Source organism: Larimichthys crocea, chromosome XII (genome assembly GCF_000972845.2).
Source record: "Larimichthys crocea isolate SSNF chromosome XII, L_crocea_2.0, whole genome shotgun sequence".
Lineage (NCBI taxonomy): Eukaryota > Metazoa > Chordata > Actinopteri > Sciaenidae > Larimichthys > Larimichthys crocea.
The window spans coordinates 3,844,369-3,864,656 of NC_040022.1; the positions used below are offsets into that span (position 1 = coordinate 3,844,369).

General features: G+C 40.4%; 2 protein-coding genes across 4 annotated transcripts; both read right to left on the bottom strand.

Moving 5' to 3' along the window:
- Positions 1-949: 949 nt before the first annotated feature.
- Positions 950-6,840, bottom strand: LOC104935244 (serine/threonine-protein phosphatase 4 catalytic subunit B). Of its 2 annotated transcripts, none has more exons than XM_010751053.3 (9): positions 6,641-6,840; positions 5,730-6,048; positions 4,925-4,976; positions 4,789-4,839; positions 4,422-4,523; positions 4,127-4,300; positions 3,895-4,021; positions 3,606-3,795; positions 950-1,959 (listed from the first exon to the last, which is right to left on the bottom strand). In XM_010751053.3, exons 2-9 carry the CDS (start codon positions 5,837-5,839, stop codon positions 1,830-1,832), a joined length of 936 nt encoding a protein of 311 aa, XP_010749355.1. In that variant the 5' UTR covers positions 5,840-6,048; positions 6,641-6,840; the 3' UTR covers positions 950-1,829. The 2 variants fall into 2 exon arrangements, with proteins under 2 accessions (XP_010749355.1, XP_027141363.1); XM_027285562.1 differs by lacking the exon at positions 6,641-6,840 and adding an exon at positions 6,480-6,496 and having other exon boundaries at positions 5,730-5,883.
- Positions 6,841-7,756: 916 nt separating this feature from the next.
- On the bottom strand, positions 7,757-17,818 carry cln3 (CLN3 lysosomal/endosomal transmembrane protein, battenin). Of its 2 annotated transcripts, none has more exons than XM_010751054.3 (15): positions 17,559-17,818; positions 17,428-17,464; positions 16,153-16,249; positions 15,955-16,038; positions 15,671-15,750; positions 14,880-14,965; positions 14,274-14,346; positions 13,537-13,680; positions 13,160-13,299; positions 11,741-11,790; positions 11,591-11,659; positions 11,399-11,454; positions 11,193-11,286; positions 9,642-9,782; positions 7,757-9,073 (listed from the first exon to the last, which is right to left on the bottom strand). In XM_010751054.3, the coding sequence occupies exons 1-15, from the start codon at positions 17,611-17,613 to the stop codon at positions 8,957-8,959; spliced, it is 1,323 nt and encodes a 440-aa protein (XP_010749356.2). In that variant the 5' UTR covers positions 17,614-17,818; the 3' UTR covers positions 7,757-8,956. The 2 variants fall into 2 exon arrangements, with proteins under 2 accessions (XP_010749356.2, XP_019118103.1); XM_019262558.2 differs by having other exon boundaries at positions 17,555-17,818.
- Positions 17,819-20,288: the final 2,470 nt, after the last annotated feature.

Sequence of the window (20,288 nt, forward strand, 5' to 3'; positions counted from 1 at the left end):
CATGACACAAAACTAAAGTCCTTTCAAATGGCAACGTTCTGGCTTTAAGAAAAACTAAAAGAAATCAAGAAAAAGGTAGTCCCTAACAGTTACTTTTTTAGACCAAGCAGAGGGAAAGAAATATGGAATCACTCAATTCCGAGGAAAAAATGATGGAATCACCCTGTAAATTTTCTTTCCCAAAACTAAACCCCTGCATCAGATTAGATCTGCTCATTAGTCTGCAGTTAACCCCTGCATCAGATTAGATCTGCTCATTAGTCTGCAGTTAAAAAGGAGCGATCACACCTTGGAAAGCTGTTGTACCAAGTGGATTGACATGATTCATGGCTCCAACACGAGAGATGTCAATTGAAACAAAGGAGAGGATTATCAAAGAGGGTAAATCATCACGCGATGTTGCAAAAGATGTTGGTCTAAAATCTGGACCAAGTATGAACAACATGGGAAGGTTGTTAAAGGCAAGCATACTGGTAGACCAAGGAAGACATCAAAGCGTCAAGACAAAAAACTTCAATCAGAGAAAGTTGGAGCCAGATTGATAAAGAGTACTGTTTGTTACTCATTAAGTCCATGCCTCAGAGACTACAAGCCAGAGGTGGTGCAACAAGGAACCAGTGGTGTGTTGAAGTGTTCTTTTGTTTTTTTATGATTCCATCATTTTTTCCCTCTGCTTGGTCTAAAAATCCATTTGAAATGACTTTAGTTTTGTGTCATGTCTGTGATCTGCTTTTTCTACTAAATGAAACTGAATGAACATCCTCCAAGACTGCTGATTCCATCATTTTTTACCAGGGGTTGTATAAATGCGAGTCAAGTTCAGTCTGGAGGATGACTAACAGCTTTACAGTTGAAAGGGAGAAAGTGACTCACTTTGATTTTCATATATTGAGCTGCCTGTGAATATGTAACCATGGTTACCATGTCATTAAACCACACCTGAGATTAATTCGGCATTGATACAAAACTTTATTCTCACAATATCAAAAATGACAGACCTACAGAGAGTTGTAGTTTAAAAGGAATTAAGAGAGAAAACGATGGTGAACATAGTGACTCCTGTCGGCCACGCATTACATGTCTGCTATTTCTTTGTGAAGGTGCTGAGCTGCAGCACTGGGTATGTTAAATAGTGACACACATGACAGTTCAACAGAGACATAAGAGCAAAAGGTGTGTGTGTGTTTGGAGAGAGGGTTGGGGTCGTTTTGCATTTAATAATGGCAGCAACAATCATACAAAAATCAAAAACAAAGACAACATTATGCAATGAAGGAATTCTTTAAAATGATAAAATTGTGAAACTTCCTACGTCTGCATATTTTTGGAAGAAGGGAAAAAAAAAAAAAAAAAAGAACGCTCCTTCCGAATACTTCTAAAACTAAAATGACAATGTTGATCATGAAAAAAATACTACAAGAGTGGTGGAGGTAAGTCAGAGAGGGAGTGTGTGGTATCTACAGAGAGAGGAGGAGGTGGAGAACGTACTGAACTGGAAGGAGGTGGAGGGGGACAGAGAAAATGACCGTCTCATATCAACTGAGGAGAAGTGACAACAGTCATGGGCCCAGTATCCACCTCATCCCCTACACCTTTCACAGTGACGGCGCTCTATCAGGCTTGGGCAGTGTGGCAAAAAATCCAGCTCTTCAGGCTGAAGCTGTGTGGAGCTTCTCGGGTTTGGCAGGCTTTCTGTCTAACTGCTCTGAGTTCAGACTGACAGAACCGTCCAGCAGCAGGATGGAAGGGTGGCCGGTGAAAATAAAAATAATAAAAAATAATAATGGTACTGGAGATTTCCACACATCATGGCTCTCTGCTCAAAGACTTCACAGGAAATAATCAGCTACTGGCTTCTTGGAGGGGATGCCTCTGGTCTCTTGCGGCGCTGCCTCAAATATGATGAACTCCCGCTGTAGATGCTCGTCCAGCTCCAAGATGGCCGCCACGTTACCACATCTGATTGTCCAGAGGGAGACAGAGAACAGGTCAGACACTGAGGACACTTCTCTTTCCCAGGGTGCTGTGCTACCAAGCAGGATTTGGGGTTGGTGAAGTAACAATGGCTAGTGGTGACACATCACCATGGAAACTTGTGCTGAACAGCAACACCTGGAGCAGGTGATGGCTAAAATCAACAGTAGAAAATCGCAGCCTGCGAAAATGACATTCACAGACGTTCCCATGGATGTGTAAATATTTAAAACATACGTTTCTAATAATACACCTGTGAAAAAAACCTATGGTGTATGTCAAAGATAAACATTATAGTCTGAGACTACTTATGAGATTTGAAAGTAAACCTATGTATAAGCACAGCTTTGTTTTTTATTATTATTTTTACCCTTAGCCTCTGTTAGATATTATAAGCATGTATTCAGATGTTCAAATGAACTTTGATTTGTGATAATATATTAGAACTTTAGGTTGAATGTGTGTCTGTGTTATTAAAAGGATTGCTCATGTTCCGTCCCAGCTTTGACTCTATGGACAAAAGAGTTGTGGTGTGGAGTAATGTCGAGTTTTCATTCAGTGTGCATGACTTTGTGCCGAAGCACACACGGCAGCTGCAGCTTCAGAGGCTGAAATTCTCATACACACCGTTGTAATTGTTACGCCTATGCAACATGTGGATTTATCATTTTAGTCAGACTGTGCTCCAATAATGAGGCAGTGATATTAGAAAGCTATGAGCTTCCACTATCATTCAGTCAGATAACTCAATATATATTAATATTTTTTCTGTGGCCGGATAATTTCATACATCTTTTATCAATGGCCCCTCTGTAAATCGCACTCTCACCACTCATACTACAAATCCCACAATGCACTGCAACAGCTGACACACAGGTCAAGACCTGGTCACCACCTCTAACGCTGCTGCCCCTAATCAGTGGTCCAGTGTTGACATCTTAGTGACTTTGTCGTTATATTTAGTTTATTTTTCAGACCCTCTAGAGTTTTGTTTTTTCCTAAAAAGTGACCAGTGACAAATCTAGCAACTTTTTCTGGAGTTATTGGAGACTCTGACATGATGACGTCAACGAGCAGCAGGAGACTTGGACAGAGAGAGAGGAGAAATAAAAGCGAACTGGCAGCTCAAGGGAAGAAATGTATAGTCATTTTAACGCAAAATGAACTATAAATATAAACAATGTGGTCTTATGCTATATCGCGTTTGAAAATATATCGATATTGTGGTCTTATGCTATATCGCGTTTGAAAATATATCGATATAGATTAAAATATCAATATATGGCCCAGCCCTAGTCCTTCCTGCATTTAGCTTCTTCACAATTCTCTAATTTTATAATTAGCTCCTAACTCTGCTGCCAGGAGACCTGTCCTTCAATGTTTGTGATTGCCATATGCTTCCACCCGTTGTGTGTGTGCTCTTGGCTGGACTGAGAAAACCTGTGACCGCTTAACAAGATGTGTGAGAGTGACTGTTGGAGTGAGACAGGCTGTGGTTACAAACACGTGGCTGCAGTTTTACAACAATCACAAGGTGAGCAACAGAAATAAGTGATGGCTCTCCGGAGCAGTGCTTGTAAATGTGACTTGTTGACATTCCGTCCATTCAAACAGAGACTGTCTGTGTCTACCTGTAACAGTAGTTGGGTGCTGACCACACAGTGAGCACCGTCTCGTTGAAGTGCCACTTGTAGCCCTCCATGACCAGCTGGTGTGCTCGACAGATCATGTGGATGTCATTGGCGGCGTTGAACTGGGCCACCACGTCGCTCCCAAACAAGTAACCAGCACCTCTGGGACTCACCCCCCACCCTGTGGTGTCTGCAGGAGAGAAGATCGACCATCGGGGTTTGAGAGAGACACAAGCATGCATGTGTGTTTACAGAGAAATGTTTGAAAAGCTCAACGGGAGGCCTGTACCTTCAGGATCTGACCACAGGAGGTCACACATGGGCCCGTCATGGGGCACTTCCTGTTTTCTGTCAATGGTCCGGATCTGGTCAAGTGTCTGGATGGATGGAGACAAGCCACCGTGCACGCAGAAGATCTGAAGGACAAGCAGAAGAATGTATCAACATTACACCTCATTTATTACACAAGGACGGACAAGACATTCCAGTAGTAGCAGCAGCTTAACAGAAGAGTATCTCACCTTGCCATCAATGATAGCAGAGAGGGACAAGTAGTCGAATATCTCAGTGCAGTATCTCCACACGGTGACTGAGCCGTACTTGCGGAGGCACTCGTCGTAGAAGCCGTAAACCTGGGTAATTTGCCGGGACTCGTGGTTTCCCCGAATCAAGGTTATCCTGTCTGGATAACGCACCTGAGGAGCAGAGCAGGAGCAAAGAAATGAGGATCTTATTTCTTAAAACACTTACAAACCTGCAGCACGAGTAAAGGGAGGTGATCTCTTCTCCAAAAGAACAAAACAATCATTCATGTACCTTAAGAGCTAGCAGAAGAAGGAAAGTCTCCACACTGTAGAAGCCTCTGTCCACAAAGTCTCCCATGAAGAGATAATTTGTCTCTGGAACATCACCACCAACCTGTCGCGTGAAAGGAAGTCATTAAACACGGATATACTGACAACTTTATGCAAATACATTGACTTTACAAACAGAGACACCACTATTCTCTATAACTGGACTGGTGGCGTGCTGCTCCTGAATACAGACTAACAACAGACACTACTCATCGACTCGAGCGTGTCCACAAAGCTCCACAATGTAACGCTTATCTGCAACGTTTACTGTGTCCCACACGGATAAACAAAAACGTGATGAGCGAGTGTGTAACGAGAAACAGACTTACTCTAAACAGCTCTTTCAAGTCATAGAACTGACCATGTATATCACCACACACCTATGAAAATAAAATAAAAAGGTTAGCACATTTCATTGATTTTAGGAAAATTCTGAAACATGAGCTGACAGACGGCGTTACTCACTGTGACAGGAGAGTCTACCCTCTGAACGTTGCTTTCTTCGACAAGAATCTCTCTGAAAACACACACACGTACGTCTTTAGGATTTCATACCCATGTTTAGAAAAGTGAGAAACTTTCAGTGGCAGAACAACGCCCTCTAGTGGACAGTAGAGGCTGGAGTTTGTTTGTTTGTTTGTGTGTGTGTCTCCAAGCTGAGGGGATCCACTGTTTACATTTCTTTCATTCCTGCAGGACAAATGCAGAGCTATTGGCTGACATTAGAGCTGACTTGGCAGATTTCAGTGCTCAAACAAAGATGACTTTAGAAGTTTCTGTGCTTCTTTTCGTGCTTTTTAAAGCCAACTGTAGCACAATGATAAAATTGGGTTGAAGCACCATTAAACAATCATGACAGAGTGTTTAAAAATGGCATTTAAAGCAACCTCAAGAGCAGATAGAAAGTCTTAAACTGACTCTTAAATACTGCGATAACCCAGCACACAATTCATGAACATAAAAGTCAGTTACACGTAACATTCTTAGTTATTCTACGCCTCTTGTTCAGGAAATGACAGCCTGCATCACAGCTTTGCTCTTGTAACATTCGACATTTATAAACGCTAGTGTCGTAACCTGCTGAATGTTTAACAACTTCCTCCGTGTAACAAACCACACCAACAGTGAATTAACTAGCCTTCATCGCAGTACTACAATCAGAAGTCAGCGTGCCATGTGGACACAGCCTACACGTTTGAGTTTAAGCTGATGTACTCAGCATGAGTCAGCCTTGTGTGTGTGTGTGTGTGGATTAAAGCTCATCCATTACCTGGCTTTAGCACACAGTGCTTTGACTTCATTCTCCTTAATGAGCTCACAGCGTCTGAGCTGCTCGATCTGTCGGTCCAGGTCACTGATGTCCCCCATTGTGACACACATAGGGAGAGCTGCTCACACACTTATGGTCTCACTCACTCACTCTCCTCCTCCTCCTCCTCCTCCTCTCACGCACCGGGCTCACACTGAGATAACACTCTCTCTCTTTTCTTTCTTTTCCCGGGGTGGACAGTCACAACACGACTCCCCTTCTTCGTATACAGGCAGGACTCTTCGACACGTCAGGGTGTGAGGGCGAGCAGGATAAACAACTGTGGAGGGGAAACATAAAAATAAAAAAAAAAGGTTTAACAACAAACCCGAAAAGTGAAACGACGCAACAGCAGTCACGGAGAAACAAGTTAGCGTTTGTTGTTCGATAACTTGGGCCCGCGTTTCCTCAAAGTGCTTCCTAACTACACAATAAAACACAATCTAATGACGACAGTATAAAAACACATTACAGCATTAGTTATAGTTTATCTATAAAGAATACAAAAGGAAACATGTAGCAGAGAGCAGCTATCCGTCCAGGAATGTAAAGGCCTATGGGCGTAGCTAAACACTGAGCTAACCGTTAGCGCGTTAGCTCACGACGTCAGCGACCAACTGATTCTTTGATAATTTACCGAAACCACTTTGTTCGGTTATTTGTCCTGAATGTTATCACTAATGTCTGCCAGCCGGTGTCAAACGACCACACTCACTCACTCACACGCCGTGCTACTGAACCGAAGAGACGTATGTAGGTTAGCTGTCGAAACGCCGCTGTGCTAGCTGCTTTAGCGCCGCTGTGCTAACTTCGTGAGCTAACGCTAGCACGGCGCCGGGCGGCTCGACGAAACACGAGCTGTGAGTGGTTACCGTCAAGGGAGCAGGAGCAGAACGACGAGAATCAAACAGCAATGTGTTTCATTCCGTGGATAGTGCTCTTCAGCCGTCCACCGGCTCCTCTTTTTCTCTCCCCCGGTACAGTCTGTGCCGGTTCACTCCTGCTGCCGTGCTCACGAACAGCGACCACTCGGCTGTGACTTCCGGTGTAGGGAACGCGCACTGGCCGGCTTCAACCAGCGAAGAGGATGTTATATTTGTAACAATGGGAATAAAACGTGCTGTATGGTTCAGTCTGTTCAGTTTAAGTTGATATAAGAGGCGTGTTAAATATAAATAAAATAAAGACGTCATAGAGAAGGAATGGTAATGGAAAAATGGAAGATTAAAGTCCCCGTCCAGTCAAAAATGGATGTTACTATCGTTACGTCACTTCTTCAGTGCGTGAATGATGGACGTCATTGATCACAAACATTGACTGCATGTAAAGACATTAATGTCAGTGTCAACAAAGTCAACAGCTCACATGACCGTGAAACCTTCAGTGCACTGAGGCAGTGAAGGAGGGCTCATCTGGTGTCCACTATGTCACATATCCTAGTTTGTTGTATAAAAAAGTACATCAGACAAAAAAATATTAAAGATTTTTGTCTGCAAAACACTGGAGGGGATCTACACATTGTTTATGTGTATTATGTACCTTCAGCAAACTGTCCTCTACTATTAGTTTGACTATGTGAACTCGAGTCAGTCCATCAATTATTGATTTAGCACTTTTTATTATTATTATTTTTAATCATTACATTTATGGCCTGTTTCAGATTGTAAAAGTAAACTGAAGATCTTGGACTTCTTGGTCAAACAAAATAAGCATTAATATGAAGTCATCGCCTCAGGCTTTGACATTTTAATGTGCACATTTCACTATGTAATTACTCTTTATGAATAAAGTAATGAGCTAATTAATAAAATCAGCAGAGTAATTGTTTAAAACAGTGATCCTTGGTTGTATTTTAGAGAAATGGTTTTGAATGAAACTTAAGATCTCATACTTCAAACACCATGCTATTTAATATCAAATGACCAAAAGCAATAATCATAGTTCAAAGCACCATAACCACTAACTTTAAAATAAATACACTTTTGAAATGCACTTCATATTTTATTTACATTGTGACAGTTATTAACAATTCAAAACTTCTTGCAGATTTACACAAACGACTGAAAGAATAAACAGTAGCAGCATGATATAAATGTTAGTAGTTAAAATTCAGTAGGATTGTGCACATCAGTATGCGTGTATTAAGACATCTTATTTGATCATTATTATTGTGACGATTGAAACCATTTGTAAGATGACATTTAAACCAAGTTTAGTAAGATTACTTTAATAAAACATAAAAGCAGAATAACAAAGGCAAAATGTCCTGGTCATCTTAACAATGGTAACAGGAATACCCAAAAATGTCAATCATGTCTTTAGTTGTGACATCCTTTCATTGATTTCACATAAATTCATTATTAGCATCTTAAAGCTCTGGACATGTTTCCAGATGTTATATAGTCTAAAATGTTAATCTACATAAAATGACCTTTGTTAGAAACTTGTGTTAAAAAGCATTTTTGGTCACTTCAGTCATGACCTGTTTTAACAGCATCAGTGACTGAACAGCAAAACAAAAGTAACGACATGTGTCCGTCAGTTAATCAATAACATGATTCAGCCTGGTTCTAAAATACAGAAGGAATCATGAATCAATCGTACCTATTGAGAGAGCCAGAGAAGCAACTTTAACTGTGTTAAGCCATTCAGTTGTGTGCCAGTACTGAGGACACAACATCAAAATATAATAATGACATAACAGAAATAAAATGTCTCACACCATCAGTGGTCAATATAAATAAAAAATGTCTAATTAACATCACAAGTTATGTTTATTGTCACCTAAGAACTTTACTCCAACCGAACTTCCTGTCCTGCCTTCATTGCCTCACAAACGTATTTCACTATAGAACCACAGGGAGGTTTTTCTTGTGAAGCAGCTTGTGCAAAGCAGCAAACCCCAAACACACGATTACGTTCAATAAGGTATTAGCATGACTTCCTCTTGAAAACCACTTGAGTCGTGGGATCTTGGACTCTGATCATGGCCGCTCACAGCATGTATGTCACTTACTAGTGCTGAATCCAAATTTAATACAGCATGAAGAGTCAATATTTTTATGTGGGAGTAAAGTCTGCTTTAGTCTGGTGGTCTCTAACTCATTTCAAATTTTTTTTTAAATCCCTCAAATGGAAGGCACCCACGTCTTTCTTATTCATCCTGCTTGGTCGGTGTGTAGGCTGGGTCATAGGGAACAGAAGTATCTGTGGACGGGGAAAGCAGCAAGTCCAGCCAGAGCTATGCCCAGACTGTCTCCTACACTGGCAGCAGCCATGGCAAACTCCCTCTGTCTGTCTTCAGTCTGTGGACAGAAGATGGACATCACGTTTCATTTAGAATAACAAACACAGTTACACCTGAGCTGTACAGGGAGGGTGTGCTCACACACCTGAACAATCTAATGCTACTGCTCCTGTGGATAAAATATTAGATACACCCTGCAGTCTAATGCACTCAAGTTCAACACCACCACCCACTACAGCCTCATTAATAAACATTCAGTGTGGATATAAAGCAGAAGACAAAAGAACTGTGAGATGACGGTAAGTCTCAGATCGTAATAAATTCTCTGTAAAACTCTCCTGCTGATGTTTCTCCCCTGCGGGTCAGAGGGAGGGAATCTGGCCTTTGATCAGGCTTTAATGTGAAACATATGTAGGAAGCACTGAGTTTCATAAACAGTAGTTTGAAAGGACTCATGGACATGCAGTTGAAAAGTATTTCTATTGGTAAATTTGATGTGACTGTTGTACTGATGGGGTCAGTTACACAACAGGTTAACACTGAGGTAGTGTTGAGTTTACAGCAAACAGATGCTTTCAGTGGATACCCTGAATAACAAAACCAGCAGACAAGAGAGTTGCCCTGACCTCCTTGCTGATGAAATAGAAAGTGTTGACATATGCAGCTCCACCCAGCAGTCCCTCATAGAGGATAATAACAAACACCAGCCAGGCACTGGGCAGGAAAAGGTAACGCACTGCGAACAGGAGCAGCACAGCATTCACCACCTGAGGAGGCCAGAGAGGAAGACAAAGAGGACCTAGTAATCAGACATAATTACAGTACACTGCAAACCAGATGGATCCACATTCACTAGTTAAATATTAACAGAAATGTTCTATGATCAAGCTTCAGAGCTAATCTTTGTGATACCAGTTTGAAGTGGATTTGTACTGCTGTCTGTCTTCACTGTACCTGTTACTGTGAAAGATAAGGTACATTCTGGTTCACACCGGTGTTGCTTTGACCCACATTCACTAAAATGTGGGTCAACACTGACAACTAAATCATTTTATTGAATTTTATTGGCAGCTTGGCTACAGTTGGTGAAAACATTCTAGTCTAGTGAATTCTAGTTGTGAAGCTGTTGCATTGCAGCCCCCTCATTTCACCCTTTCCTTGCTAGTATGAAGGAGAAATACAGTGAAATGTGTGAAAAACATGAAAGGCCAGTGTTTAGTTTGTCCACTACTGGATGGCTACTGTAGAAACATGGCCGTGCAATATGGCAGACTTCATGGAAGAGGTAGATATGTAGATATAAAAGTCTCAAAAACATAATGATTCTAATCTTCACTTTCTATATGAAAACATACGTATGCATATTATAGTTCACTTCTGCCATATTCTGTAAATAGAACCATCTAAATCTGTCACATTGGACCTTTAAAGCTCTCACCAATCCTCAAGCTATCATCAGTTTAGTGCATGAATGAAAAATATAAATACAAACACAAAGACAAGAGGCAGAGACTAACCTCAGTCTAAAGCAGTGATGTCCAACTCATTTTAGCTCATGGTCACATACAGACCACATTCACCTCAAGTGGGCACCAGCAAAACATTGCATAATCACTGTTGGCTTTAGCATGACCAGTAGCCAACACTTGTCTGAATGTTAGCACGCAGGATTTCTGTTTCCACATAGAGCCTGCTACTCTTAGGACAGTGCGACCTCCAGTGGACAAATCAGGAATAAAAGTGCATTATATTGAAAAACTGGACTTCTCTCTATTTTATTATTTTTTTTACAGCTGGGAGTGCTGGTTTTAGCTTGTGGGTTAGTTAAAATCATATCATATCATCGTATCCTCTACACAGGTACTGCATAAACACTCAAAAGAACAACACACAAGAAACAAAGGGTATTCATTCAGTCACCAATAGATTGAAAAGTGTTAGTCATGTGATATCAACATAATGGTGGGAATAAGCAAACACAATTATGGTACTATATGTAAGAACTACAAAGAACAAACATTTCTTAACTTCCCATAGCCTGGATACACATTCACATCTGTCTAATAATTATATGATAGAATTATTCTTATTATTTGTTAACATTTAAATGTTCATAATAAAGAAAATGTCACCCAAGGCACATCGCCTTTCTGCTGATTCATACTCATATTTCTGACCTGTAGCAGAGAGAGAGTCCAGAGTTTCCTGATCTTTACACAGCACAGGGAGGAGCGAGACACCAACACACCAACCTGGTACAGCGTCTGATACCTAAACACACACACAAACACACACACACACACACACACACACACACAATTAATGACCAACAATTCAAGTAGAGTAATCCCTTCAGAATAATACTGCAGTGAGCTTTACTGACCAGCGATACTGCTCTGCATGGGACAGGAAAAAGTTGGGGAAATACAGGAGCTCCATCTGGAAAAGGGAACATTTAGATTATTCTGTGCGCAGTAACATCACAACCACGTGTCACCTCCACGCAGCCGACACCAGAAGGCTTAACAGCGTGCAGTGAGATGAATGTGATGCCAGGAGGCATCAGAGGACTTACCAAGCCCTGGTTGATAAAGTACTCTGCAAAGTAGACGAGTCCCAGGGGAAACACAAACTTCAGCAGGCCCTGCTCACAGGAATCAGGAATCAAAAGGACTGACCAGACAAACACTCAAATACTCTGAAGGAAAGTGAATAGAACACATACTTTGATGATGTGCAGTCTCTCTGTGAAGGTGAGGGGTCCAGTGGTGTCCTCTGTTCCATTCAGGGGGAAGAGAACATGGCCCATCTAGTTATTAGACCTTTCATGCTTTTAAGTTGTAGAAAGACTCTTTATGAAGAGATATTATTTTGTACGAAGGGTTTGTACATGGAGAACAAAACCACTGATAATGCACACTGTGAGCAGGTGGACTGAATTTAAATCATTCATTTAAAATATAAATGATACATATGATGTTTTAATTGTGCGGTTTATTCTCTGTTAAAATAACAGGAAGGAAATAACTACTTGTTTTTCTTGCTTTCATTAAGAGGTGTTAGTATGTACTTTTGTTTTTGAAATGTTGACCACATCCTGACATCTGCACAGATGTATGTTGATTGATGTCAATCTTCTCATTTCAGTCTTTAAAATAAATCAAATACCAGTTCAACATTTCACCAGAGATGTTATTTCAAATGTCTTAAACACTCATGTACTAAAATACTGTATAATTATTGAGGCGGTGGTCAGGTGGGTCTTGTACGGAGAATTTTGAGCTCTGAATTATTGCCATTTAAAGTGGCTGTATTCAATATATATCAATGGATCATAAGACTAACATGATTTGTGACATGATTTTCCAGCCCTGAACTTCACTGTTTAGATTCTCTGTCACTGCTCTCATAGACACCTCTTAAAAACTTTTCTGATGAACCCACTGTACACTACAGCACTGCAGACAGACACAGTTGGAGACTAGCTGGTGAACAGAATGTAACATTTAGTCTTTATCTGTTTCCCCACAAATCAGATTCTTTAATCTCTTTTAATGCAGAAATATCTGGATGACACACAACGTCCACCAACCAGACCGAGATAAAACATCTGAGGTGATCTGACCTTATCAATGACTAAAAACCACTCACGGTGTCTAAAGACTCATGTAATGTTACAAAATGAAAGCAAAACTTTTTTAGTTGGTAGACCATCCACCCCATGTACGAAAGCTCAGCAGCGGCCCAGGGTTCAAATCCGACCTGCAGCCTTTTGCTGCATGTCGTTCCCCATCTCTCTCTCCCCACATTCCTGTCACTCTTCAGCTGTCGCTATACAATAAAGCTTGAAAAGGCCAAAAAATATCTTTAAAAAAGCTAAATTAAGAAACCTCAAGATAAAACCTTTTCCCTCAACCATTCCTACATTATTATCTGATGAGATGAAGGCAGTGCACTGCTCTAAGTTTCAAAATAAATGTATTGCACAACTACAATGAAAGTTAAACTGCTGTTAGATCAGCACAGTCGCAAAGCAAAGAACCTATACATGTGTTTATTTATTCCTGCTTTGACTGGATTTATTCACTATTTTGACTTCTATTCATTTATTATGACTTTATCATTTGTCATGTGTGATGTGTACCTGGCCTTGATTTATCGTGCTCGTCTTCTTCTGGTCCATCCATCAACCGTCGTCTCTCCTCTGAGCCCACAGCTACATATTGTGCCTCCCTGTTTGTCCACTGAGGTAATGAAGGTGGAGGAACCAGCAGGAAGAAGTAGCTGTGGTGGTGGGATACAAATCAGAACCAAAATGTGTATTGAGAGAAACAGAAAAAGACACATGTAGAATCCACATTAAAATCATACTGTTTATATAAAGATCAGCAACTCTCTTTGGATTTAGTCTCATCAGGGCTAGTAAAAATATCAGACAGTCTTTTGAACATAGAAGGAAACTAAAGAGGCATTTTGGTAGCAAATACAAAGCTTTATTTTTCATTTGACTTCCACACTTACCTAATCAACATGCCCAACGGGACCACCAGCATGATGAGAAGTGTAACTTGGGGCGACAGGCCGGCTTGAGTGAGGCCTGAGTAGAGGAGGGCTCCGGCAACACCAGCACCACCAGTACCCGAACCCCAGCCTCCCAGTACACCCCTGAGGCAGATGGGAAACCAGTGTTTACAATCCAAACTAAATGTCCTCATAAGACACACAGTGTCTTGGCTGATAAGAACATGAGATCCATGACTGGTCATAATGGAGAAATACAGCTGATTACCGAGTCTCATTCAGAGAACAAACCTCACCTTTTGTGTTGAGTGACTCTCTCTGAGCCTTTCAGGGACCTTATTTAAAATCTAACATCAGGAACTTCAGAGTCAAATGTCAGAAATGGCTACATTCTCTAGTATAATTCTGAAATCACCGCAGGAAGGACTGAGCTCCGTACACGGTGTGCCCACCAGGTGAGCTACTAGAAGCCATGCACATTCCCATTTTATAGGAATGATTCTAGGTAATGTGGATGACTTCATATTACTGTTTGTCTTAGAATCACTTGTTTTTTATTTATAATGAATATTTGGATTTATGTGTTATTCTGAACATTTCATCTATTTTATTTATTGAGGGTGAATCAAGCAAGAAAAAAACTTTGTCTGGATAAAAAAGGTTTGTCTGCGCTCAGTGTTGAACTCGTTTTCATAAGAAGTGTTTTTGTATAAGTGTTGAGTGCTTTAAGTGTTTACCTGCTGAAGAAGACAGAGAGAGAGAGGAAGGACAGTTCTCCCAGTCCAGCGCTGAAACTGGCAAAGATCACTCCTAGAAACACAGAAGGTCAGTCAGATGTGAAGGACAGAGACGCCTTTAAATTGCTCCTGAATTACAGAAAAGAAATCATCACACCACCATAGATTTTCTCAAGTGTTTGAAACTGTGAAGTGATAGCTGAATCATACAGCTTGTCTTCTTGTTCTTACAAATTCATTCACTCGCAGCTACATAATCGACACAGTTCGAGTCATATAGTAATAATCTATAGGGAGCAGTGCATGGGGATTTTGGACACTCGTCAATCAAGCTCCTCTGTTTATCACTGACAGGTGAAAGGTACAACACGTCAGAAATCAGCATCCACATAGCTATTTTTTAAAATATATGATTTCAACATAAATATCTGTTGACTGATCAGTATTAGCAGGGTGATAAAGACTTCTAGCAGCAAGTCGTGATAAGACATCAACTGAATCATATTTCTGTGAAGTTGACAGGAAAGGAAACTGCATCTAACACACCATCATGATAAAAGTGATAACTAAATGAATAGTGCCTTCGTTAAAAAAAGACACCCTTACCCAGAATGCTCATCCACACAGCTGAGGAGAAAGACACAAGGAGGAAACTTGTTGCTGCCATGAAGACACAGAACAACACTCGAAACCTGAAAAACAGCAAACAGTCAGGACGATATTCATGTTGCAGTACAAAAACATTCAAAGTGCCAGCGTGCAGGGCTTAGTGGCATCTTACGGTGTATTCACCGAGTGTTACACTTGCCTCACCCTCTCCTGTGTTTGGCTGTTTGAAAAGTTGTTGACTCACTAGTTTTTGATCATAAGTAACGTGATCAGAACAAATACATGTGTACAGCTGTCCATATGAGCTAGCAAGCTATTATGACTGTGGTATTATACTATGAAGCTTTAAATGGCAAAAATACCAATTTCTACACAGTGCTGCTTTAATTTCATTAATGTACAGTAGGGGCTGATGGAAATCCTTCAATAATTCACTATAATTGTTCTTTATAATTGTTGATTTTATGCTGGAAGACACTCAAACATTAAGTTTCACTGACAGCAGCTTAACAGTAAAGAGGAAGCAACTGGAAAGCATGAGTGAAAGAATGTATGAAGACGACAGATAAACATGGAGGAAGTGCTGAGAGGACATTTCTCTAATGAAAGCCTGTTCCATGAGAAGGCCTGGCCGACACCGGGTGCCAAAATGTTTCTGAATAACACTGAATGATGGGACAACGTTTGAGATTTAAAATACCTGCAGGTACAACTGTGGCTAAATACAGCATCATTTTTTAATTCATATTAAATAATCCGGTTAATCCGGTTTCTAATGGCTGTTTTACCCATAAGGCAGTTTGTGGATCACAAAGGGAGCAAACAGCTTGATGACGAGTGTTGGGAGGATGTCGGCTAACAGCACAGCCTGAGGAGAAACACAAGTATTACTGTTCATATCTCAAACAAATAAGAAATATAATGAGATAGTATTTGTGTGCAATATTTTCTATTATAGTACTGAGGACATTTCATTTACAGTTTACTGTTTGTTTGTTTTTTGAGCAAAGTGACAGACTAATAATTCTTTGTCAACATACTGGTTATTGCGTGTCATGTATTGATTGTTTACCGCAGTAGAGACAGGATTGCAGTCATAGCGGCTACTGTTGCTGCTGTTCCCACCCTGGAAATCCACGGCCAGCGTCACTGAAGACTAGACAGAGAAAAGTGAAAATCTTTTTAGCTTTATACTTTTTATACTTTAGAGCCTCAAGACTTTAGTGATAACACAAGTCACTGCTAGTAGTATTTAAATGTGCCTTCTTACAGATGCTGTGGCGTTTCCTGACTCTTGTTTTTTTAGGATGTCATGAGCGGCACTCAGCATTACCACATAAGCAAAGTTGTTGCACAATCCAAGGAGCCTGCGATGAAAATCAGCAGAGAGCATAGATAATTCAGGGTTGTCAATAGCTGACGAGTGAGCCACTGGCTGACAGGCTGCTCATAGACTGCAGATAAGTTTCACGTTGTCTTTAAAAGAGCGACTCCTAAATAAAGAATGCAATTTAGATAAGAAAATACATGACGAAAACATAGGCATTTCTTATTTATTTATAAGGACAGCACACATTAATCATCAATAACACTATAGTGCGAAAAATACAAAATGAAGACAAGTTGCAACAAAACACGAAATTATTCGAGGACACAAACCCTGCCGAGCAGCAATAAACAGCCGTGTCGCATGTGAAAATTCGTCATTATGTTGATTTTGATAAAATGTTAAGAGATGCAGTCAGTAAAACAGTAATACACACCTAACACACAAGCCATGCAACATTAGAAGACATAGCTTATTAATTGCACTACCTGTACATTATGCTCCCATAAGTTATTTGTATATAATCTGCACATAACTACTGCCCACATTGTTTATCTGTACATACTCTGCACATAGCTATACACACCTTACACCTTTGCACTACTGCAAATACTGCATTTAGCTGTATCTATTGCACTTCTCCATTTGCACTTCTGATTAGATGCCAAACTGCATTTCGTTGCCTTGTATTTATACATGTGTAATGACAATAAAGTTGAATCTAATAGCTATAGAAGAAAAGAGCATATTGTTCTAACTGTAAACAAAGCCAAGAGAGTCTTTCACAGCTTTTATTCAAAACATATTGAAATATGAGACCCTGCTCTAATATTCATCTCGAAAGACACACTAATAACTTACTCACTGTCACGTGAAACCCGTGTCTAACCTTTCCTGCACAGCAGGTTTCTGTTCCCTAGTCTGAAACTACAGCAAGCTGTGGGCTTCAGTGTTTCCACTTTAGTTTGGCAAACAGCATTCATTTCACTTCATGTCTAATACGTTTCTATCAGTCCTCTTATTATAGGCAACACTGACATTTTTCACAGCAGCCATTTTCACATGTACAAGTAGCACAGGTGTTTCCAGTGATACTAATTAAGGCACTGGAATAAATGGACCTTAATTAGTATCATTGGAAACACCTGTGTTAAGCCTGGCTGCTGTGGAAAAGGTCTATTAGTTTAATTGTATGTTGTGTATTTACTGTACACTCACCAAAAAGCAGCCCAGTTGCGCCACAATGTGCAACGAGCTGTAAATAACAGAAGAGAATAATGTCACATAACAATAATGTATATTTTTCAAGACGAGACACATAGCTGACTGGCAGGCAGAAACAGACCTACCAGCGCTGTCAGGGCGCTGAACAGGATCTGCGTTGACGCTGGCTGTCTGCTCCATGTTGACCTGCTCACCGTGTTTTCATTTACTCTGAATAAAAGCGACCCACCGGGCTGCTAACACGGCGTATCAACCTTCTGCCGAGGGCGGATAAACCCGCCGCTAACAACCTGTCGACATGTCACGGACCGTGTACTCGACGCCGACGAGCTAAACGAGCTAACAGCGTCTGTTTGTATTTCCAGTTTATAAACAGCGGTGTTTCGTACAATTAACTCCCGCGGAAACAGACACCAATCCTGAAAGATTCCCCTTCTGCGTTAGGATATACGACTCTTCAGAAACTCATGGGTGACATGAAAGTGCAGTATTTGTACCTTTATTATAAATAGTTAATAAATAGACTCTGGAATAAAAATAGAACAACATAAATGACAAGCTACAATGTAGTTCTAAGCACATACAGTATCACAGTTATAACTAATTATAACAACAACATATCACTTATCACATATCAAGAAAATAGTCTGAGCAGCTTGTGGACAAAGGAAATTCTGTACATAAAGTGCCTATAAGGGCCTATAACAGGATGATCTTTATTCCATGTGTGTGTGTGGTGTGTGTGTGTGTGTGTGTGTGTGTGTAGTTCCCCTGCCAGATCCAGAAACCCTTCAGCAGCTGAAGTTCCCTCATCTCTCAGAGTGCATGAAGGCAAAGTATCCCGAGCTGACGGATGACATGCTGTGTGCAGGGAGCCAGGATGGAGGGATGGACGCCTGCAAAGTGAGTTTTTACTATTCCAGTCACTTCTTTGTGATAGAGGTCTGACACCGAGGTTGAGAAGCACCGCAGTTATCTACTGTGTGTCAACCAAACTACACAATGTGAACAAAGTGGAAAGATTTTCACAATGAATGTGTGATTTTTGTGTTTCCAAAGGGGGATTAGGGTCCACTGGTGTGCCGTAAAGGCAGTGGCTTCGTGCAGGCGGGCATCATGAGTTATGGTAGTCCGGACGGTTGTGGCCTCCCAGGCCGCCCTGGTGTCTACACCAAGGTGTCCAAGTATCTGCGCTTCATCAATGACTACATCAAGATGGACTCTGCTGAGGTCTAACTGACCAGTCTGCCCTTGTCTTCACTTTCTTCTACTTCTCTCTTGTGTTGAACTGTCAGATCATGTTTACTGTATGTTGTTCACATGTACTCTGGTTTGTTCAACTAAAGTCTTTGCATTAAAGCTTTCAAGCATCAATTTCAGTGTCATTCAGAATTATTATCAAACCCATTCAGCACAGGCGTGCTGAATAGGTCTGATAGACATTTTAACATCAGTGTGATGTATGTGTCAGATCCATCTGCAGTCTATGAGCAGGTTGATATTAATAATAAAAAGAACCAAATGAGAAAACATCAGAGCTCAGACACAAACACATTTTCACATCGTAAAACACTGGATGGATTGTCAGGATGAATCTTGAGACTTCCACCCGCTTTTCTCCTCTACTCAGAATTACTGCACTATTCATATCAAATAAGAAGCAACACAATGTGAGCAAGCGGGCAAACATTAAACTACACAATGTACATTGGGAGAGTCAGAAGAGACATGTGACATATTTTAGAGGGTGTAACCAGCTCGATGTAAAAACATACTTAGTATCCTCATCACAGAAACTGCGAGTTGTAGCCACTTAACTTAATGTGATTGCATTTCTCGTAAATATACGTTATAATCTTCTTTTGTTTTACATATTATCTTGACTTTTTTTCAGATATATTCATAGTTCACAATATGACCGTACTTGTTGTCTAGGTCTTTAATATGTCCTCTACTTCAGCTAACCAAAACTCATTTTCCACGATAATGAATGGACAGTATTCTGAATTTGTAAAAATTGAAATGACATCTGTGTTGGAATACCCCATTCTCTTCTTAAACCAATAACAATTTTAATTGCATAGCATTGCTTCAACAAAACAAATGTTTAAATGTTTTATACCCGAGTTCTCCATTGGATATTGACTGATGCTAAGTTTCAGAATTCTGATAGACTAGATGGAAATATAAGTCACAATATGCAAAAAACAACAAATAACGAATGACACTTTCTATTTGATGAATGCAGTAACAATAAAGACATCATATAACTTAAACTCAGATGCTGGAGAATGTCAGGCCAGTAATGTGAAACACTATCATATATTTTGGTCCTGCCCTGAAGAATGTCCAATGACTCCAAAGGAAGTTTAGATACACTGTTTCTTTTAGATTTGAGGTTTGTGCAGCATCCCACACATTGAATGTGACATAATTCATCAATATACACCATGGAAGTTGACACATTCTCAAGAGCACAACAGGATAAATTCGCCAATATTTGGACAGACTGGACCCCAAAGACAAGAGTTTGTATGAGATAAGTGACTTGACTCTGACCTCTCCTCCCAGTTTGTTTGCTGGTGTTCCATTTGGTGCCAGGAGTAGATGTCTTTGAATTATACCCAATGTGATCTCAATATAAATGTAGCTTGTAAATTCTGCTTGCCAATAAAAAAAACATAATTAAACAAAAAAACATCATATGTCTCTCTGTGAAATGATGGATAGACAGATGAGTGAAAATTAAAGAAAAAAAACCTGAATGTGGAAGGATAACGACTGCAGATACAATCCATAGGGCAGGGAGCTTGTTGACGGTTTGATGAGTATGGAAAGGAATCATATGCTATGGT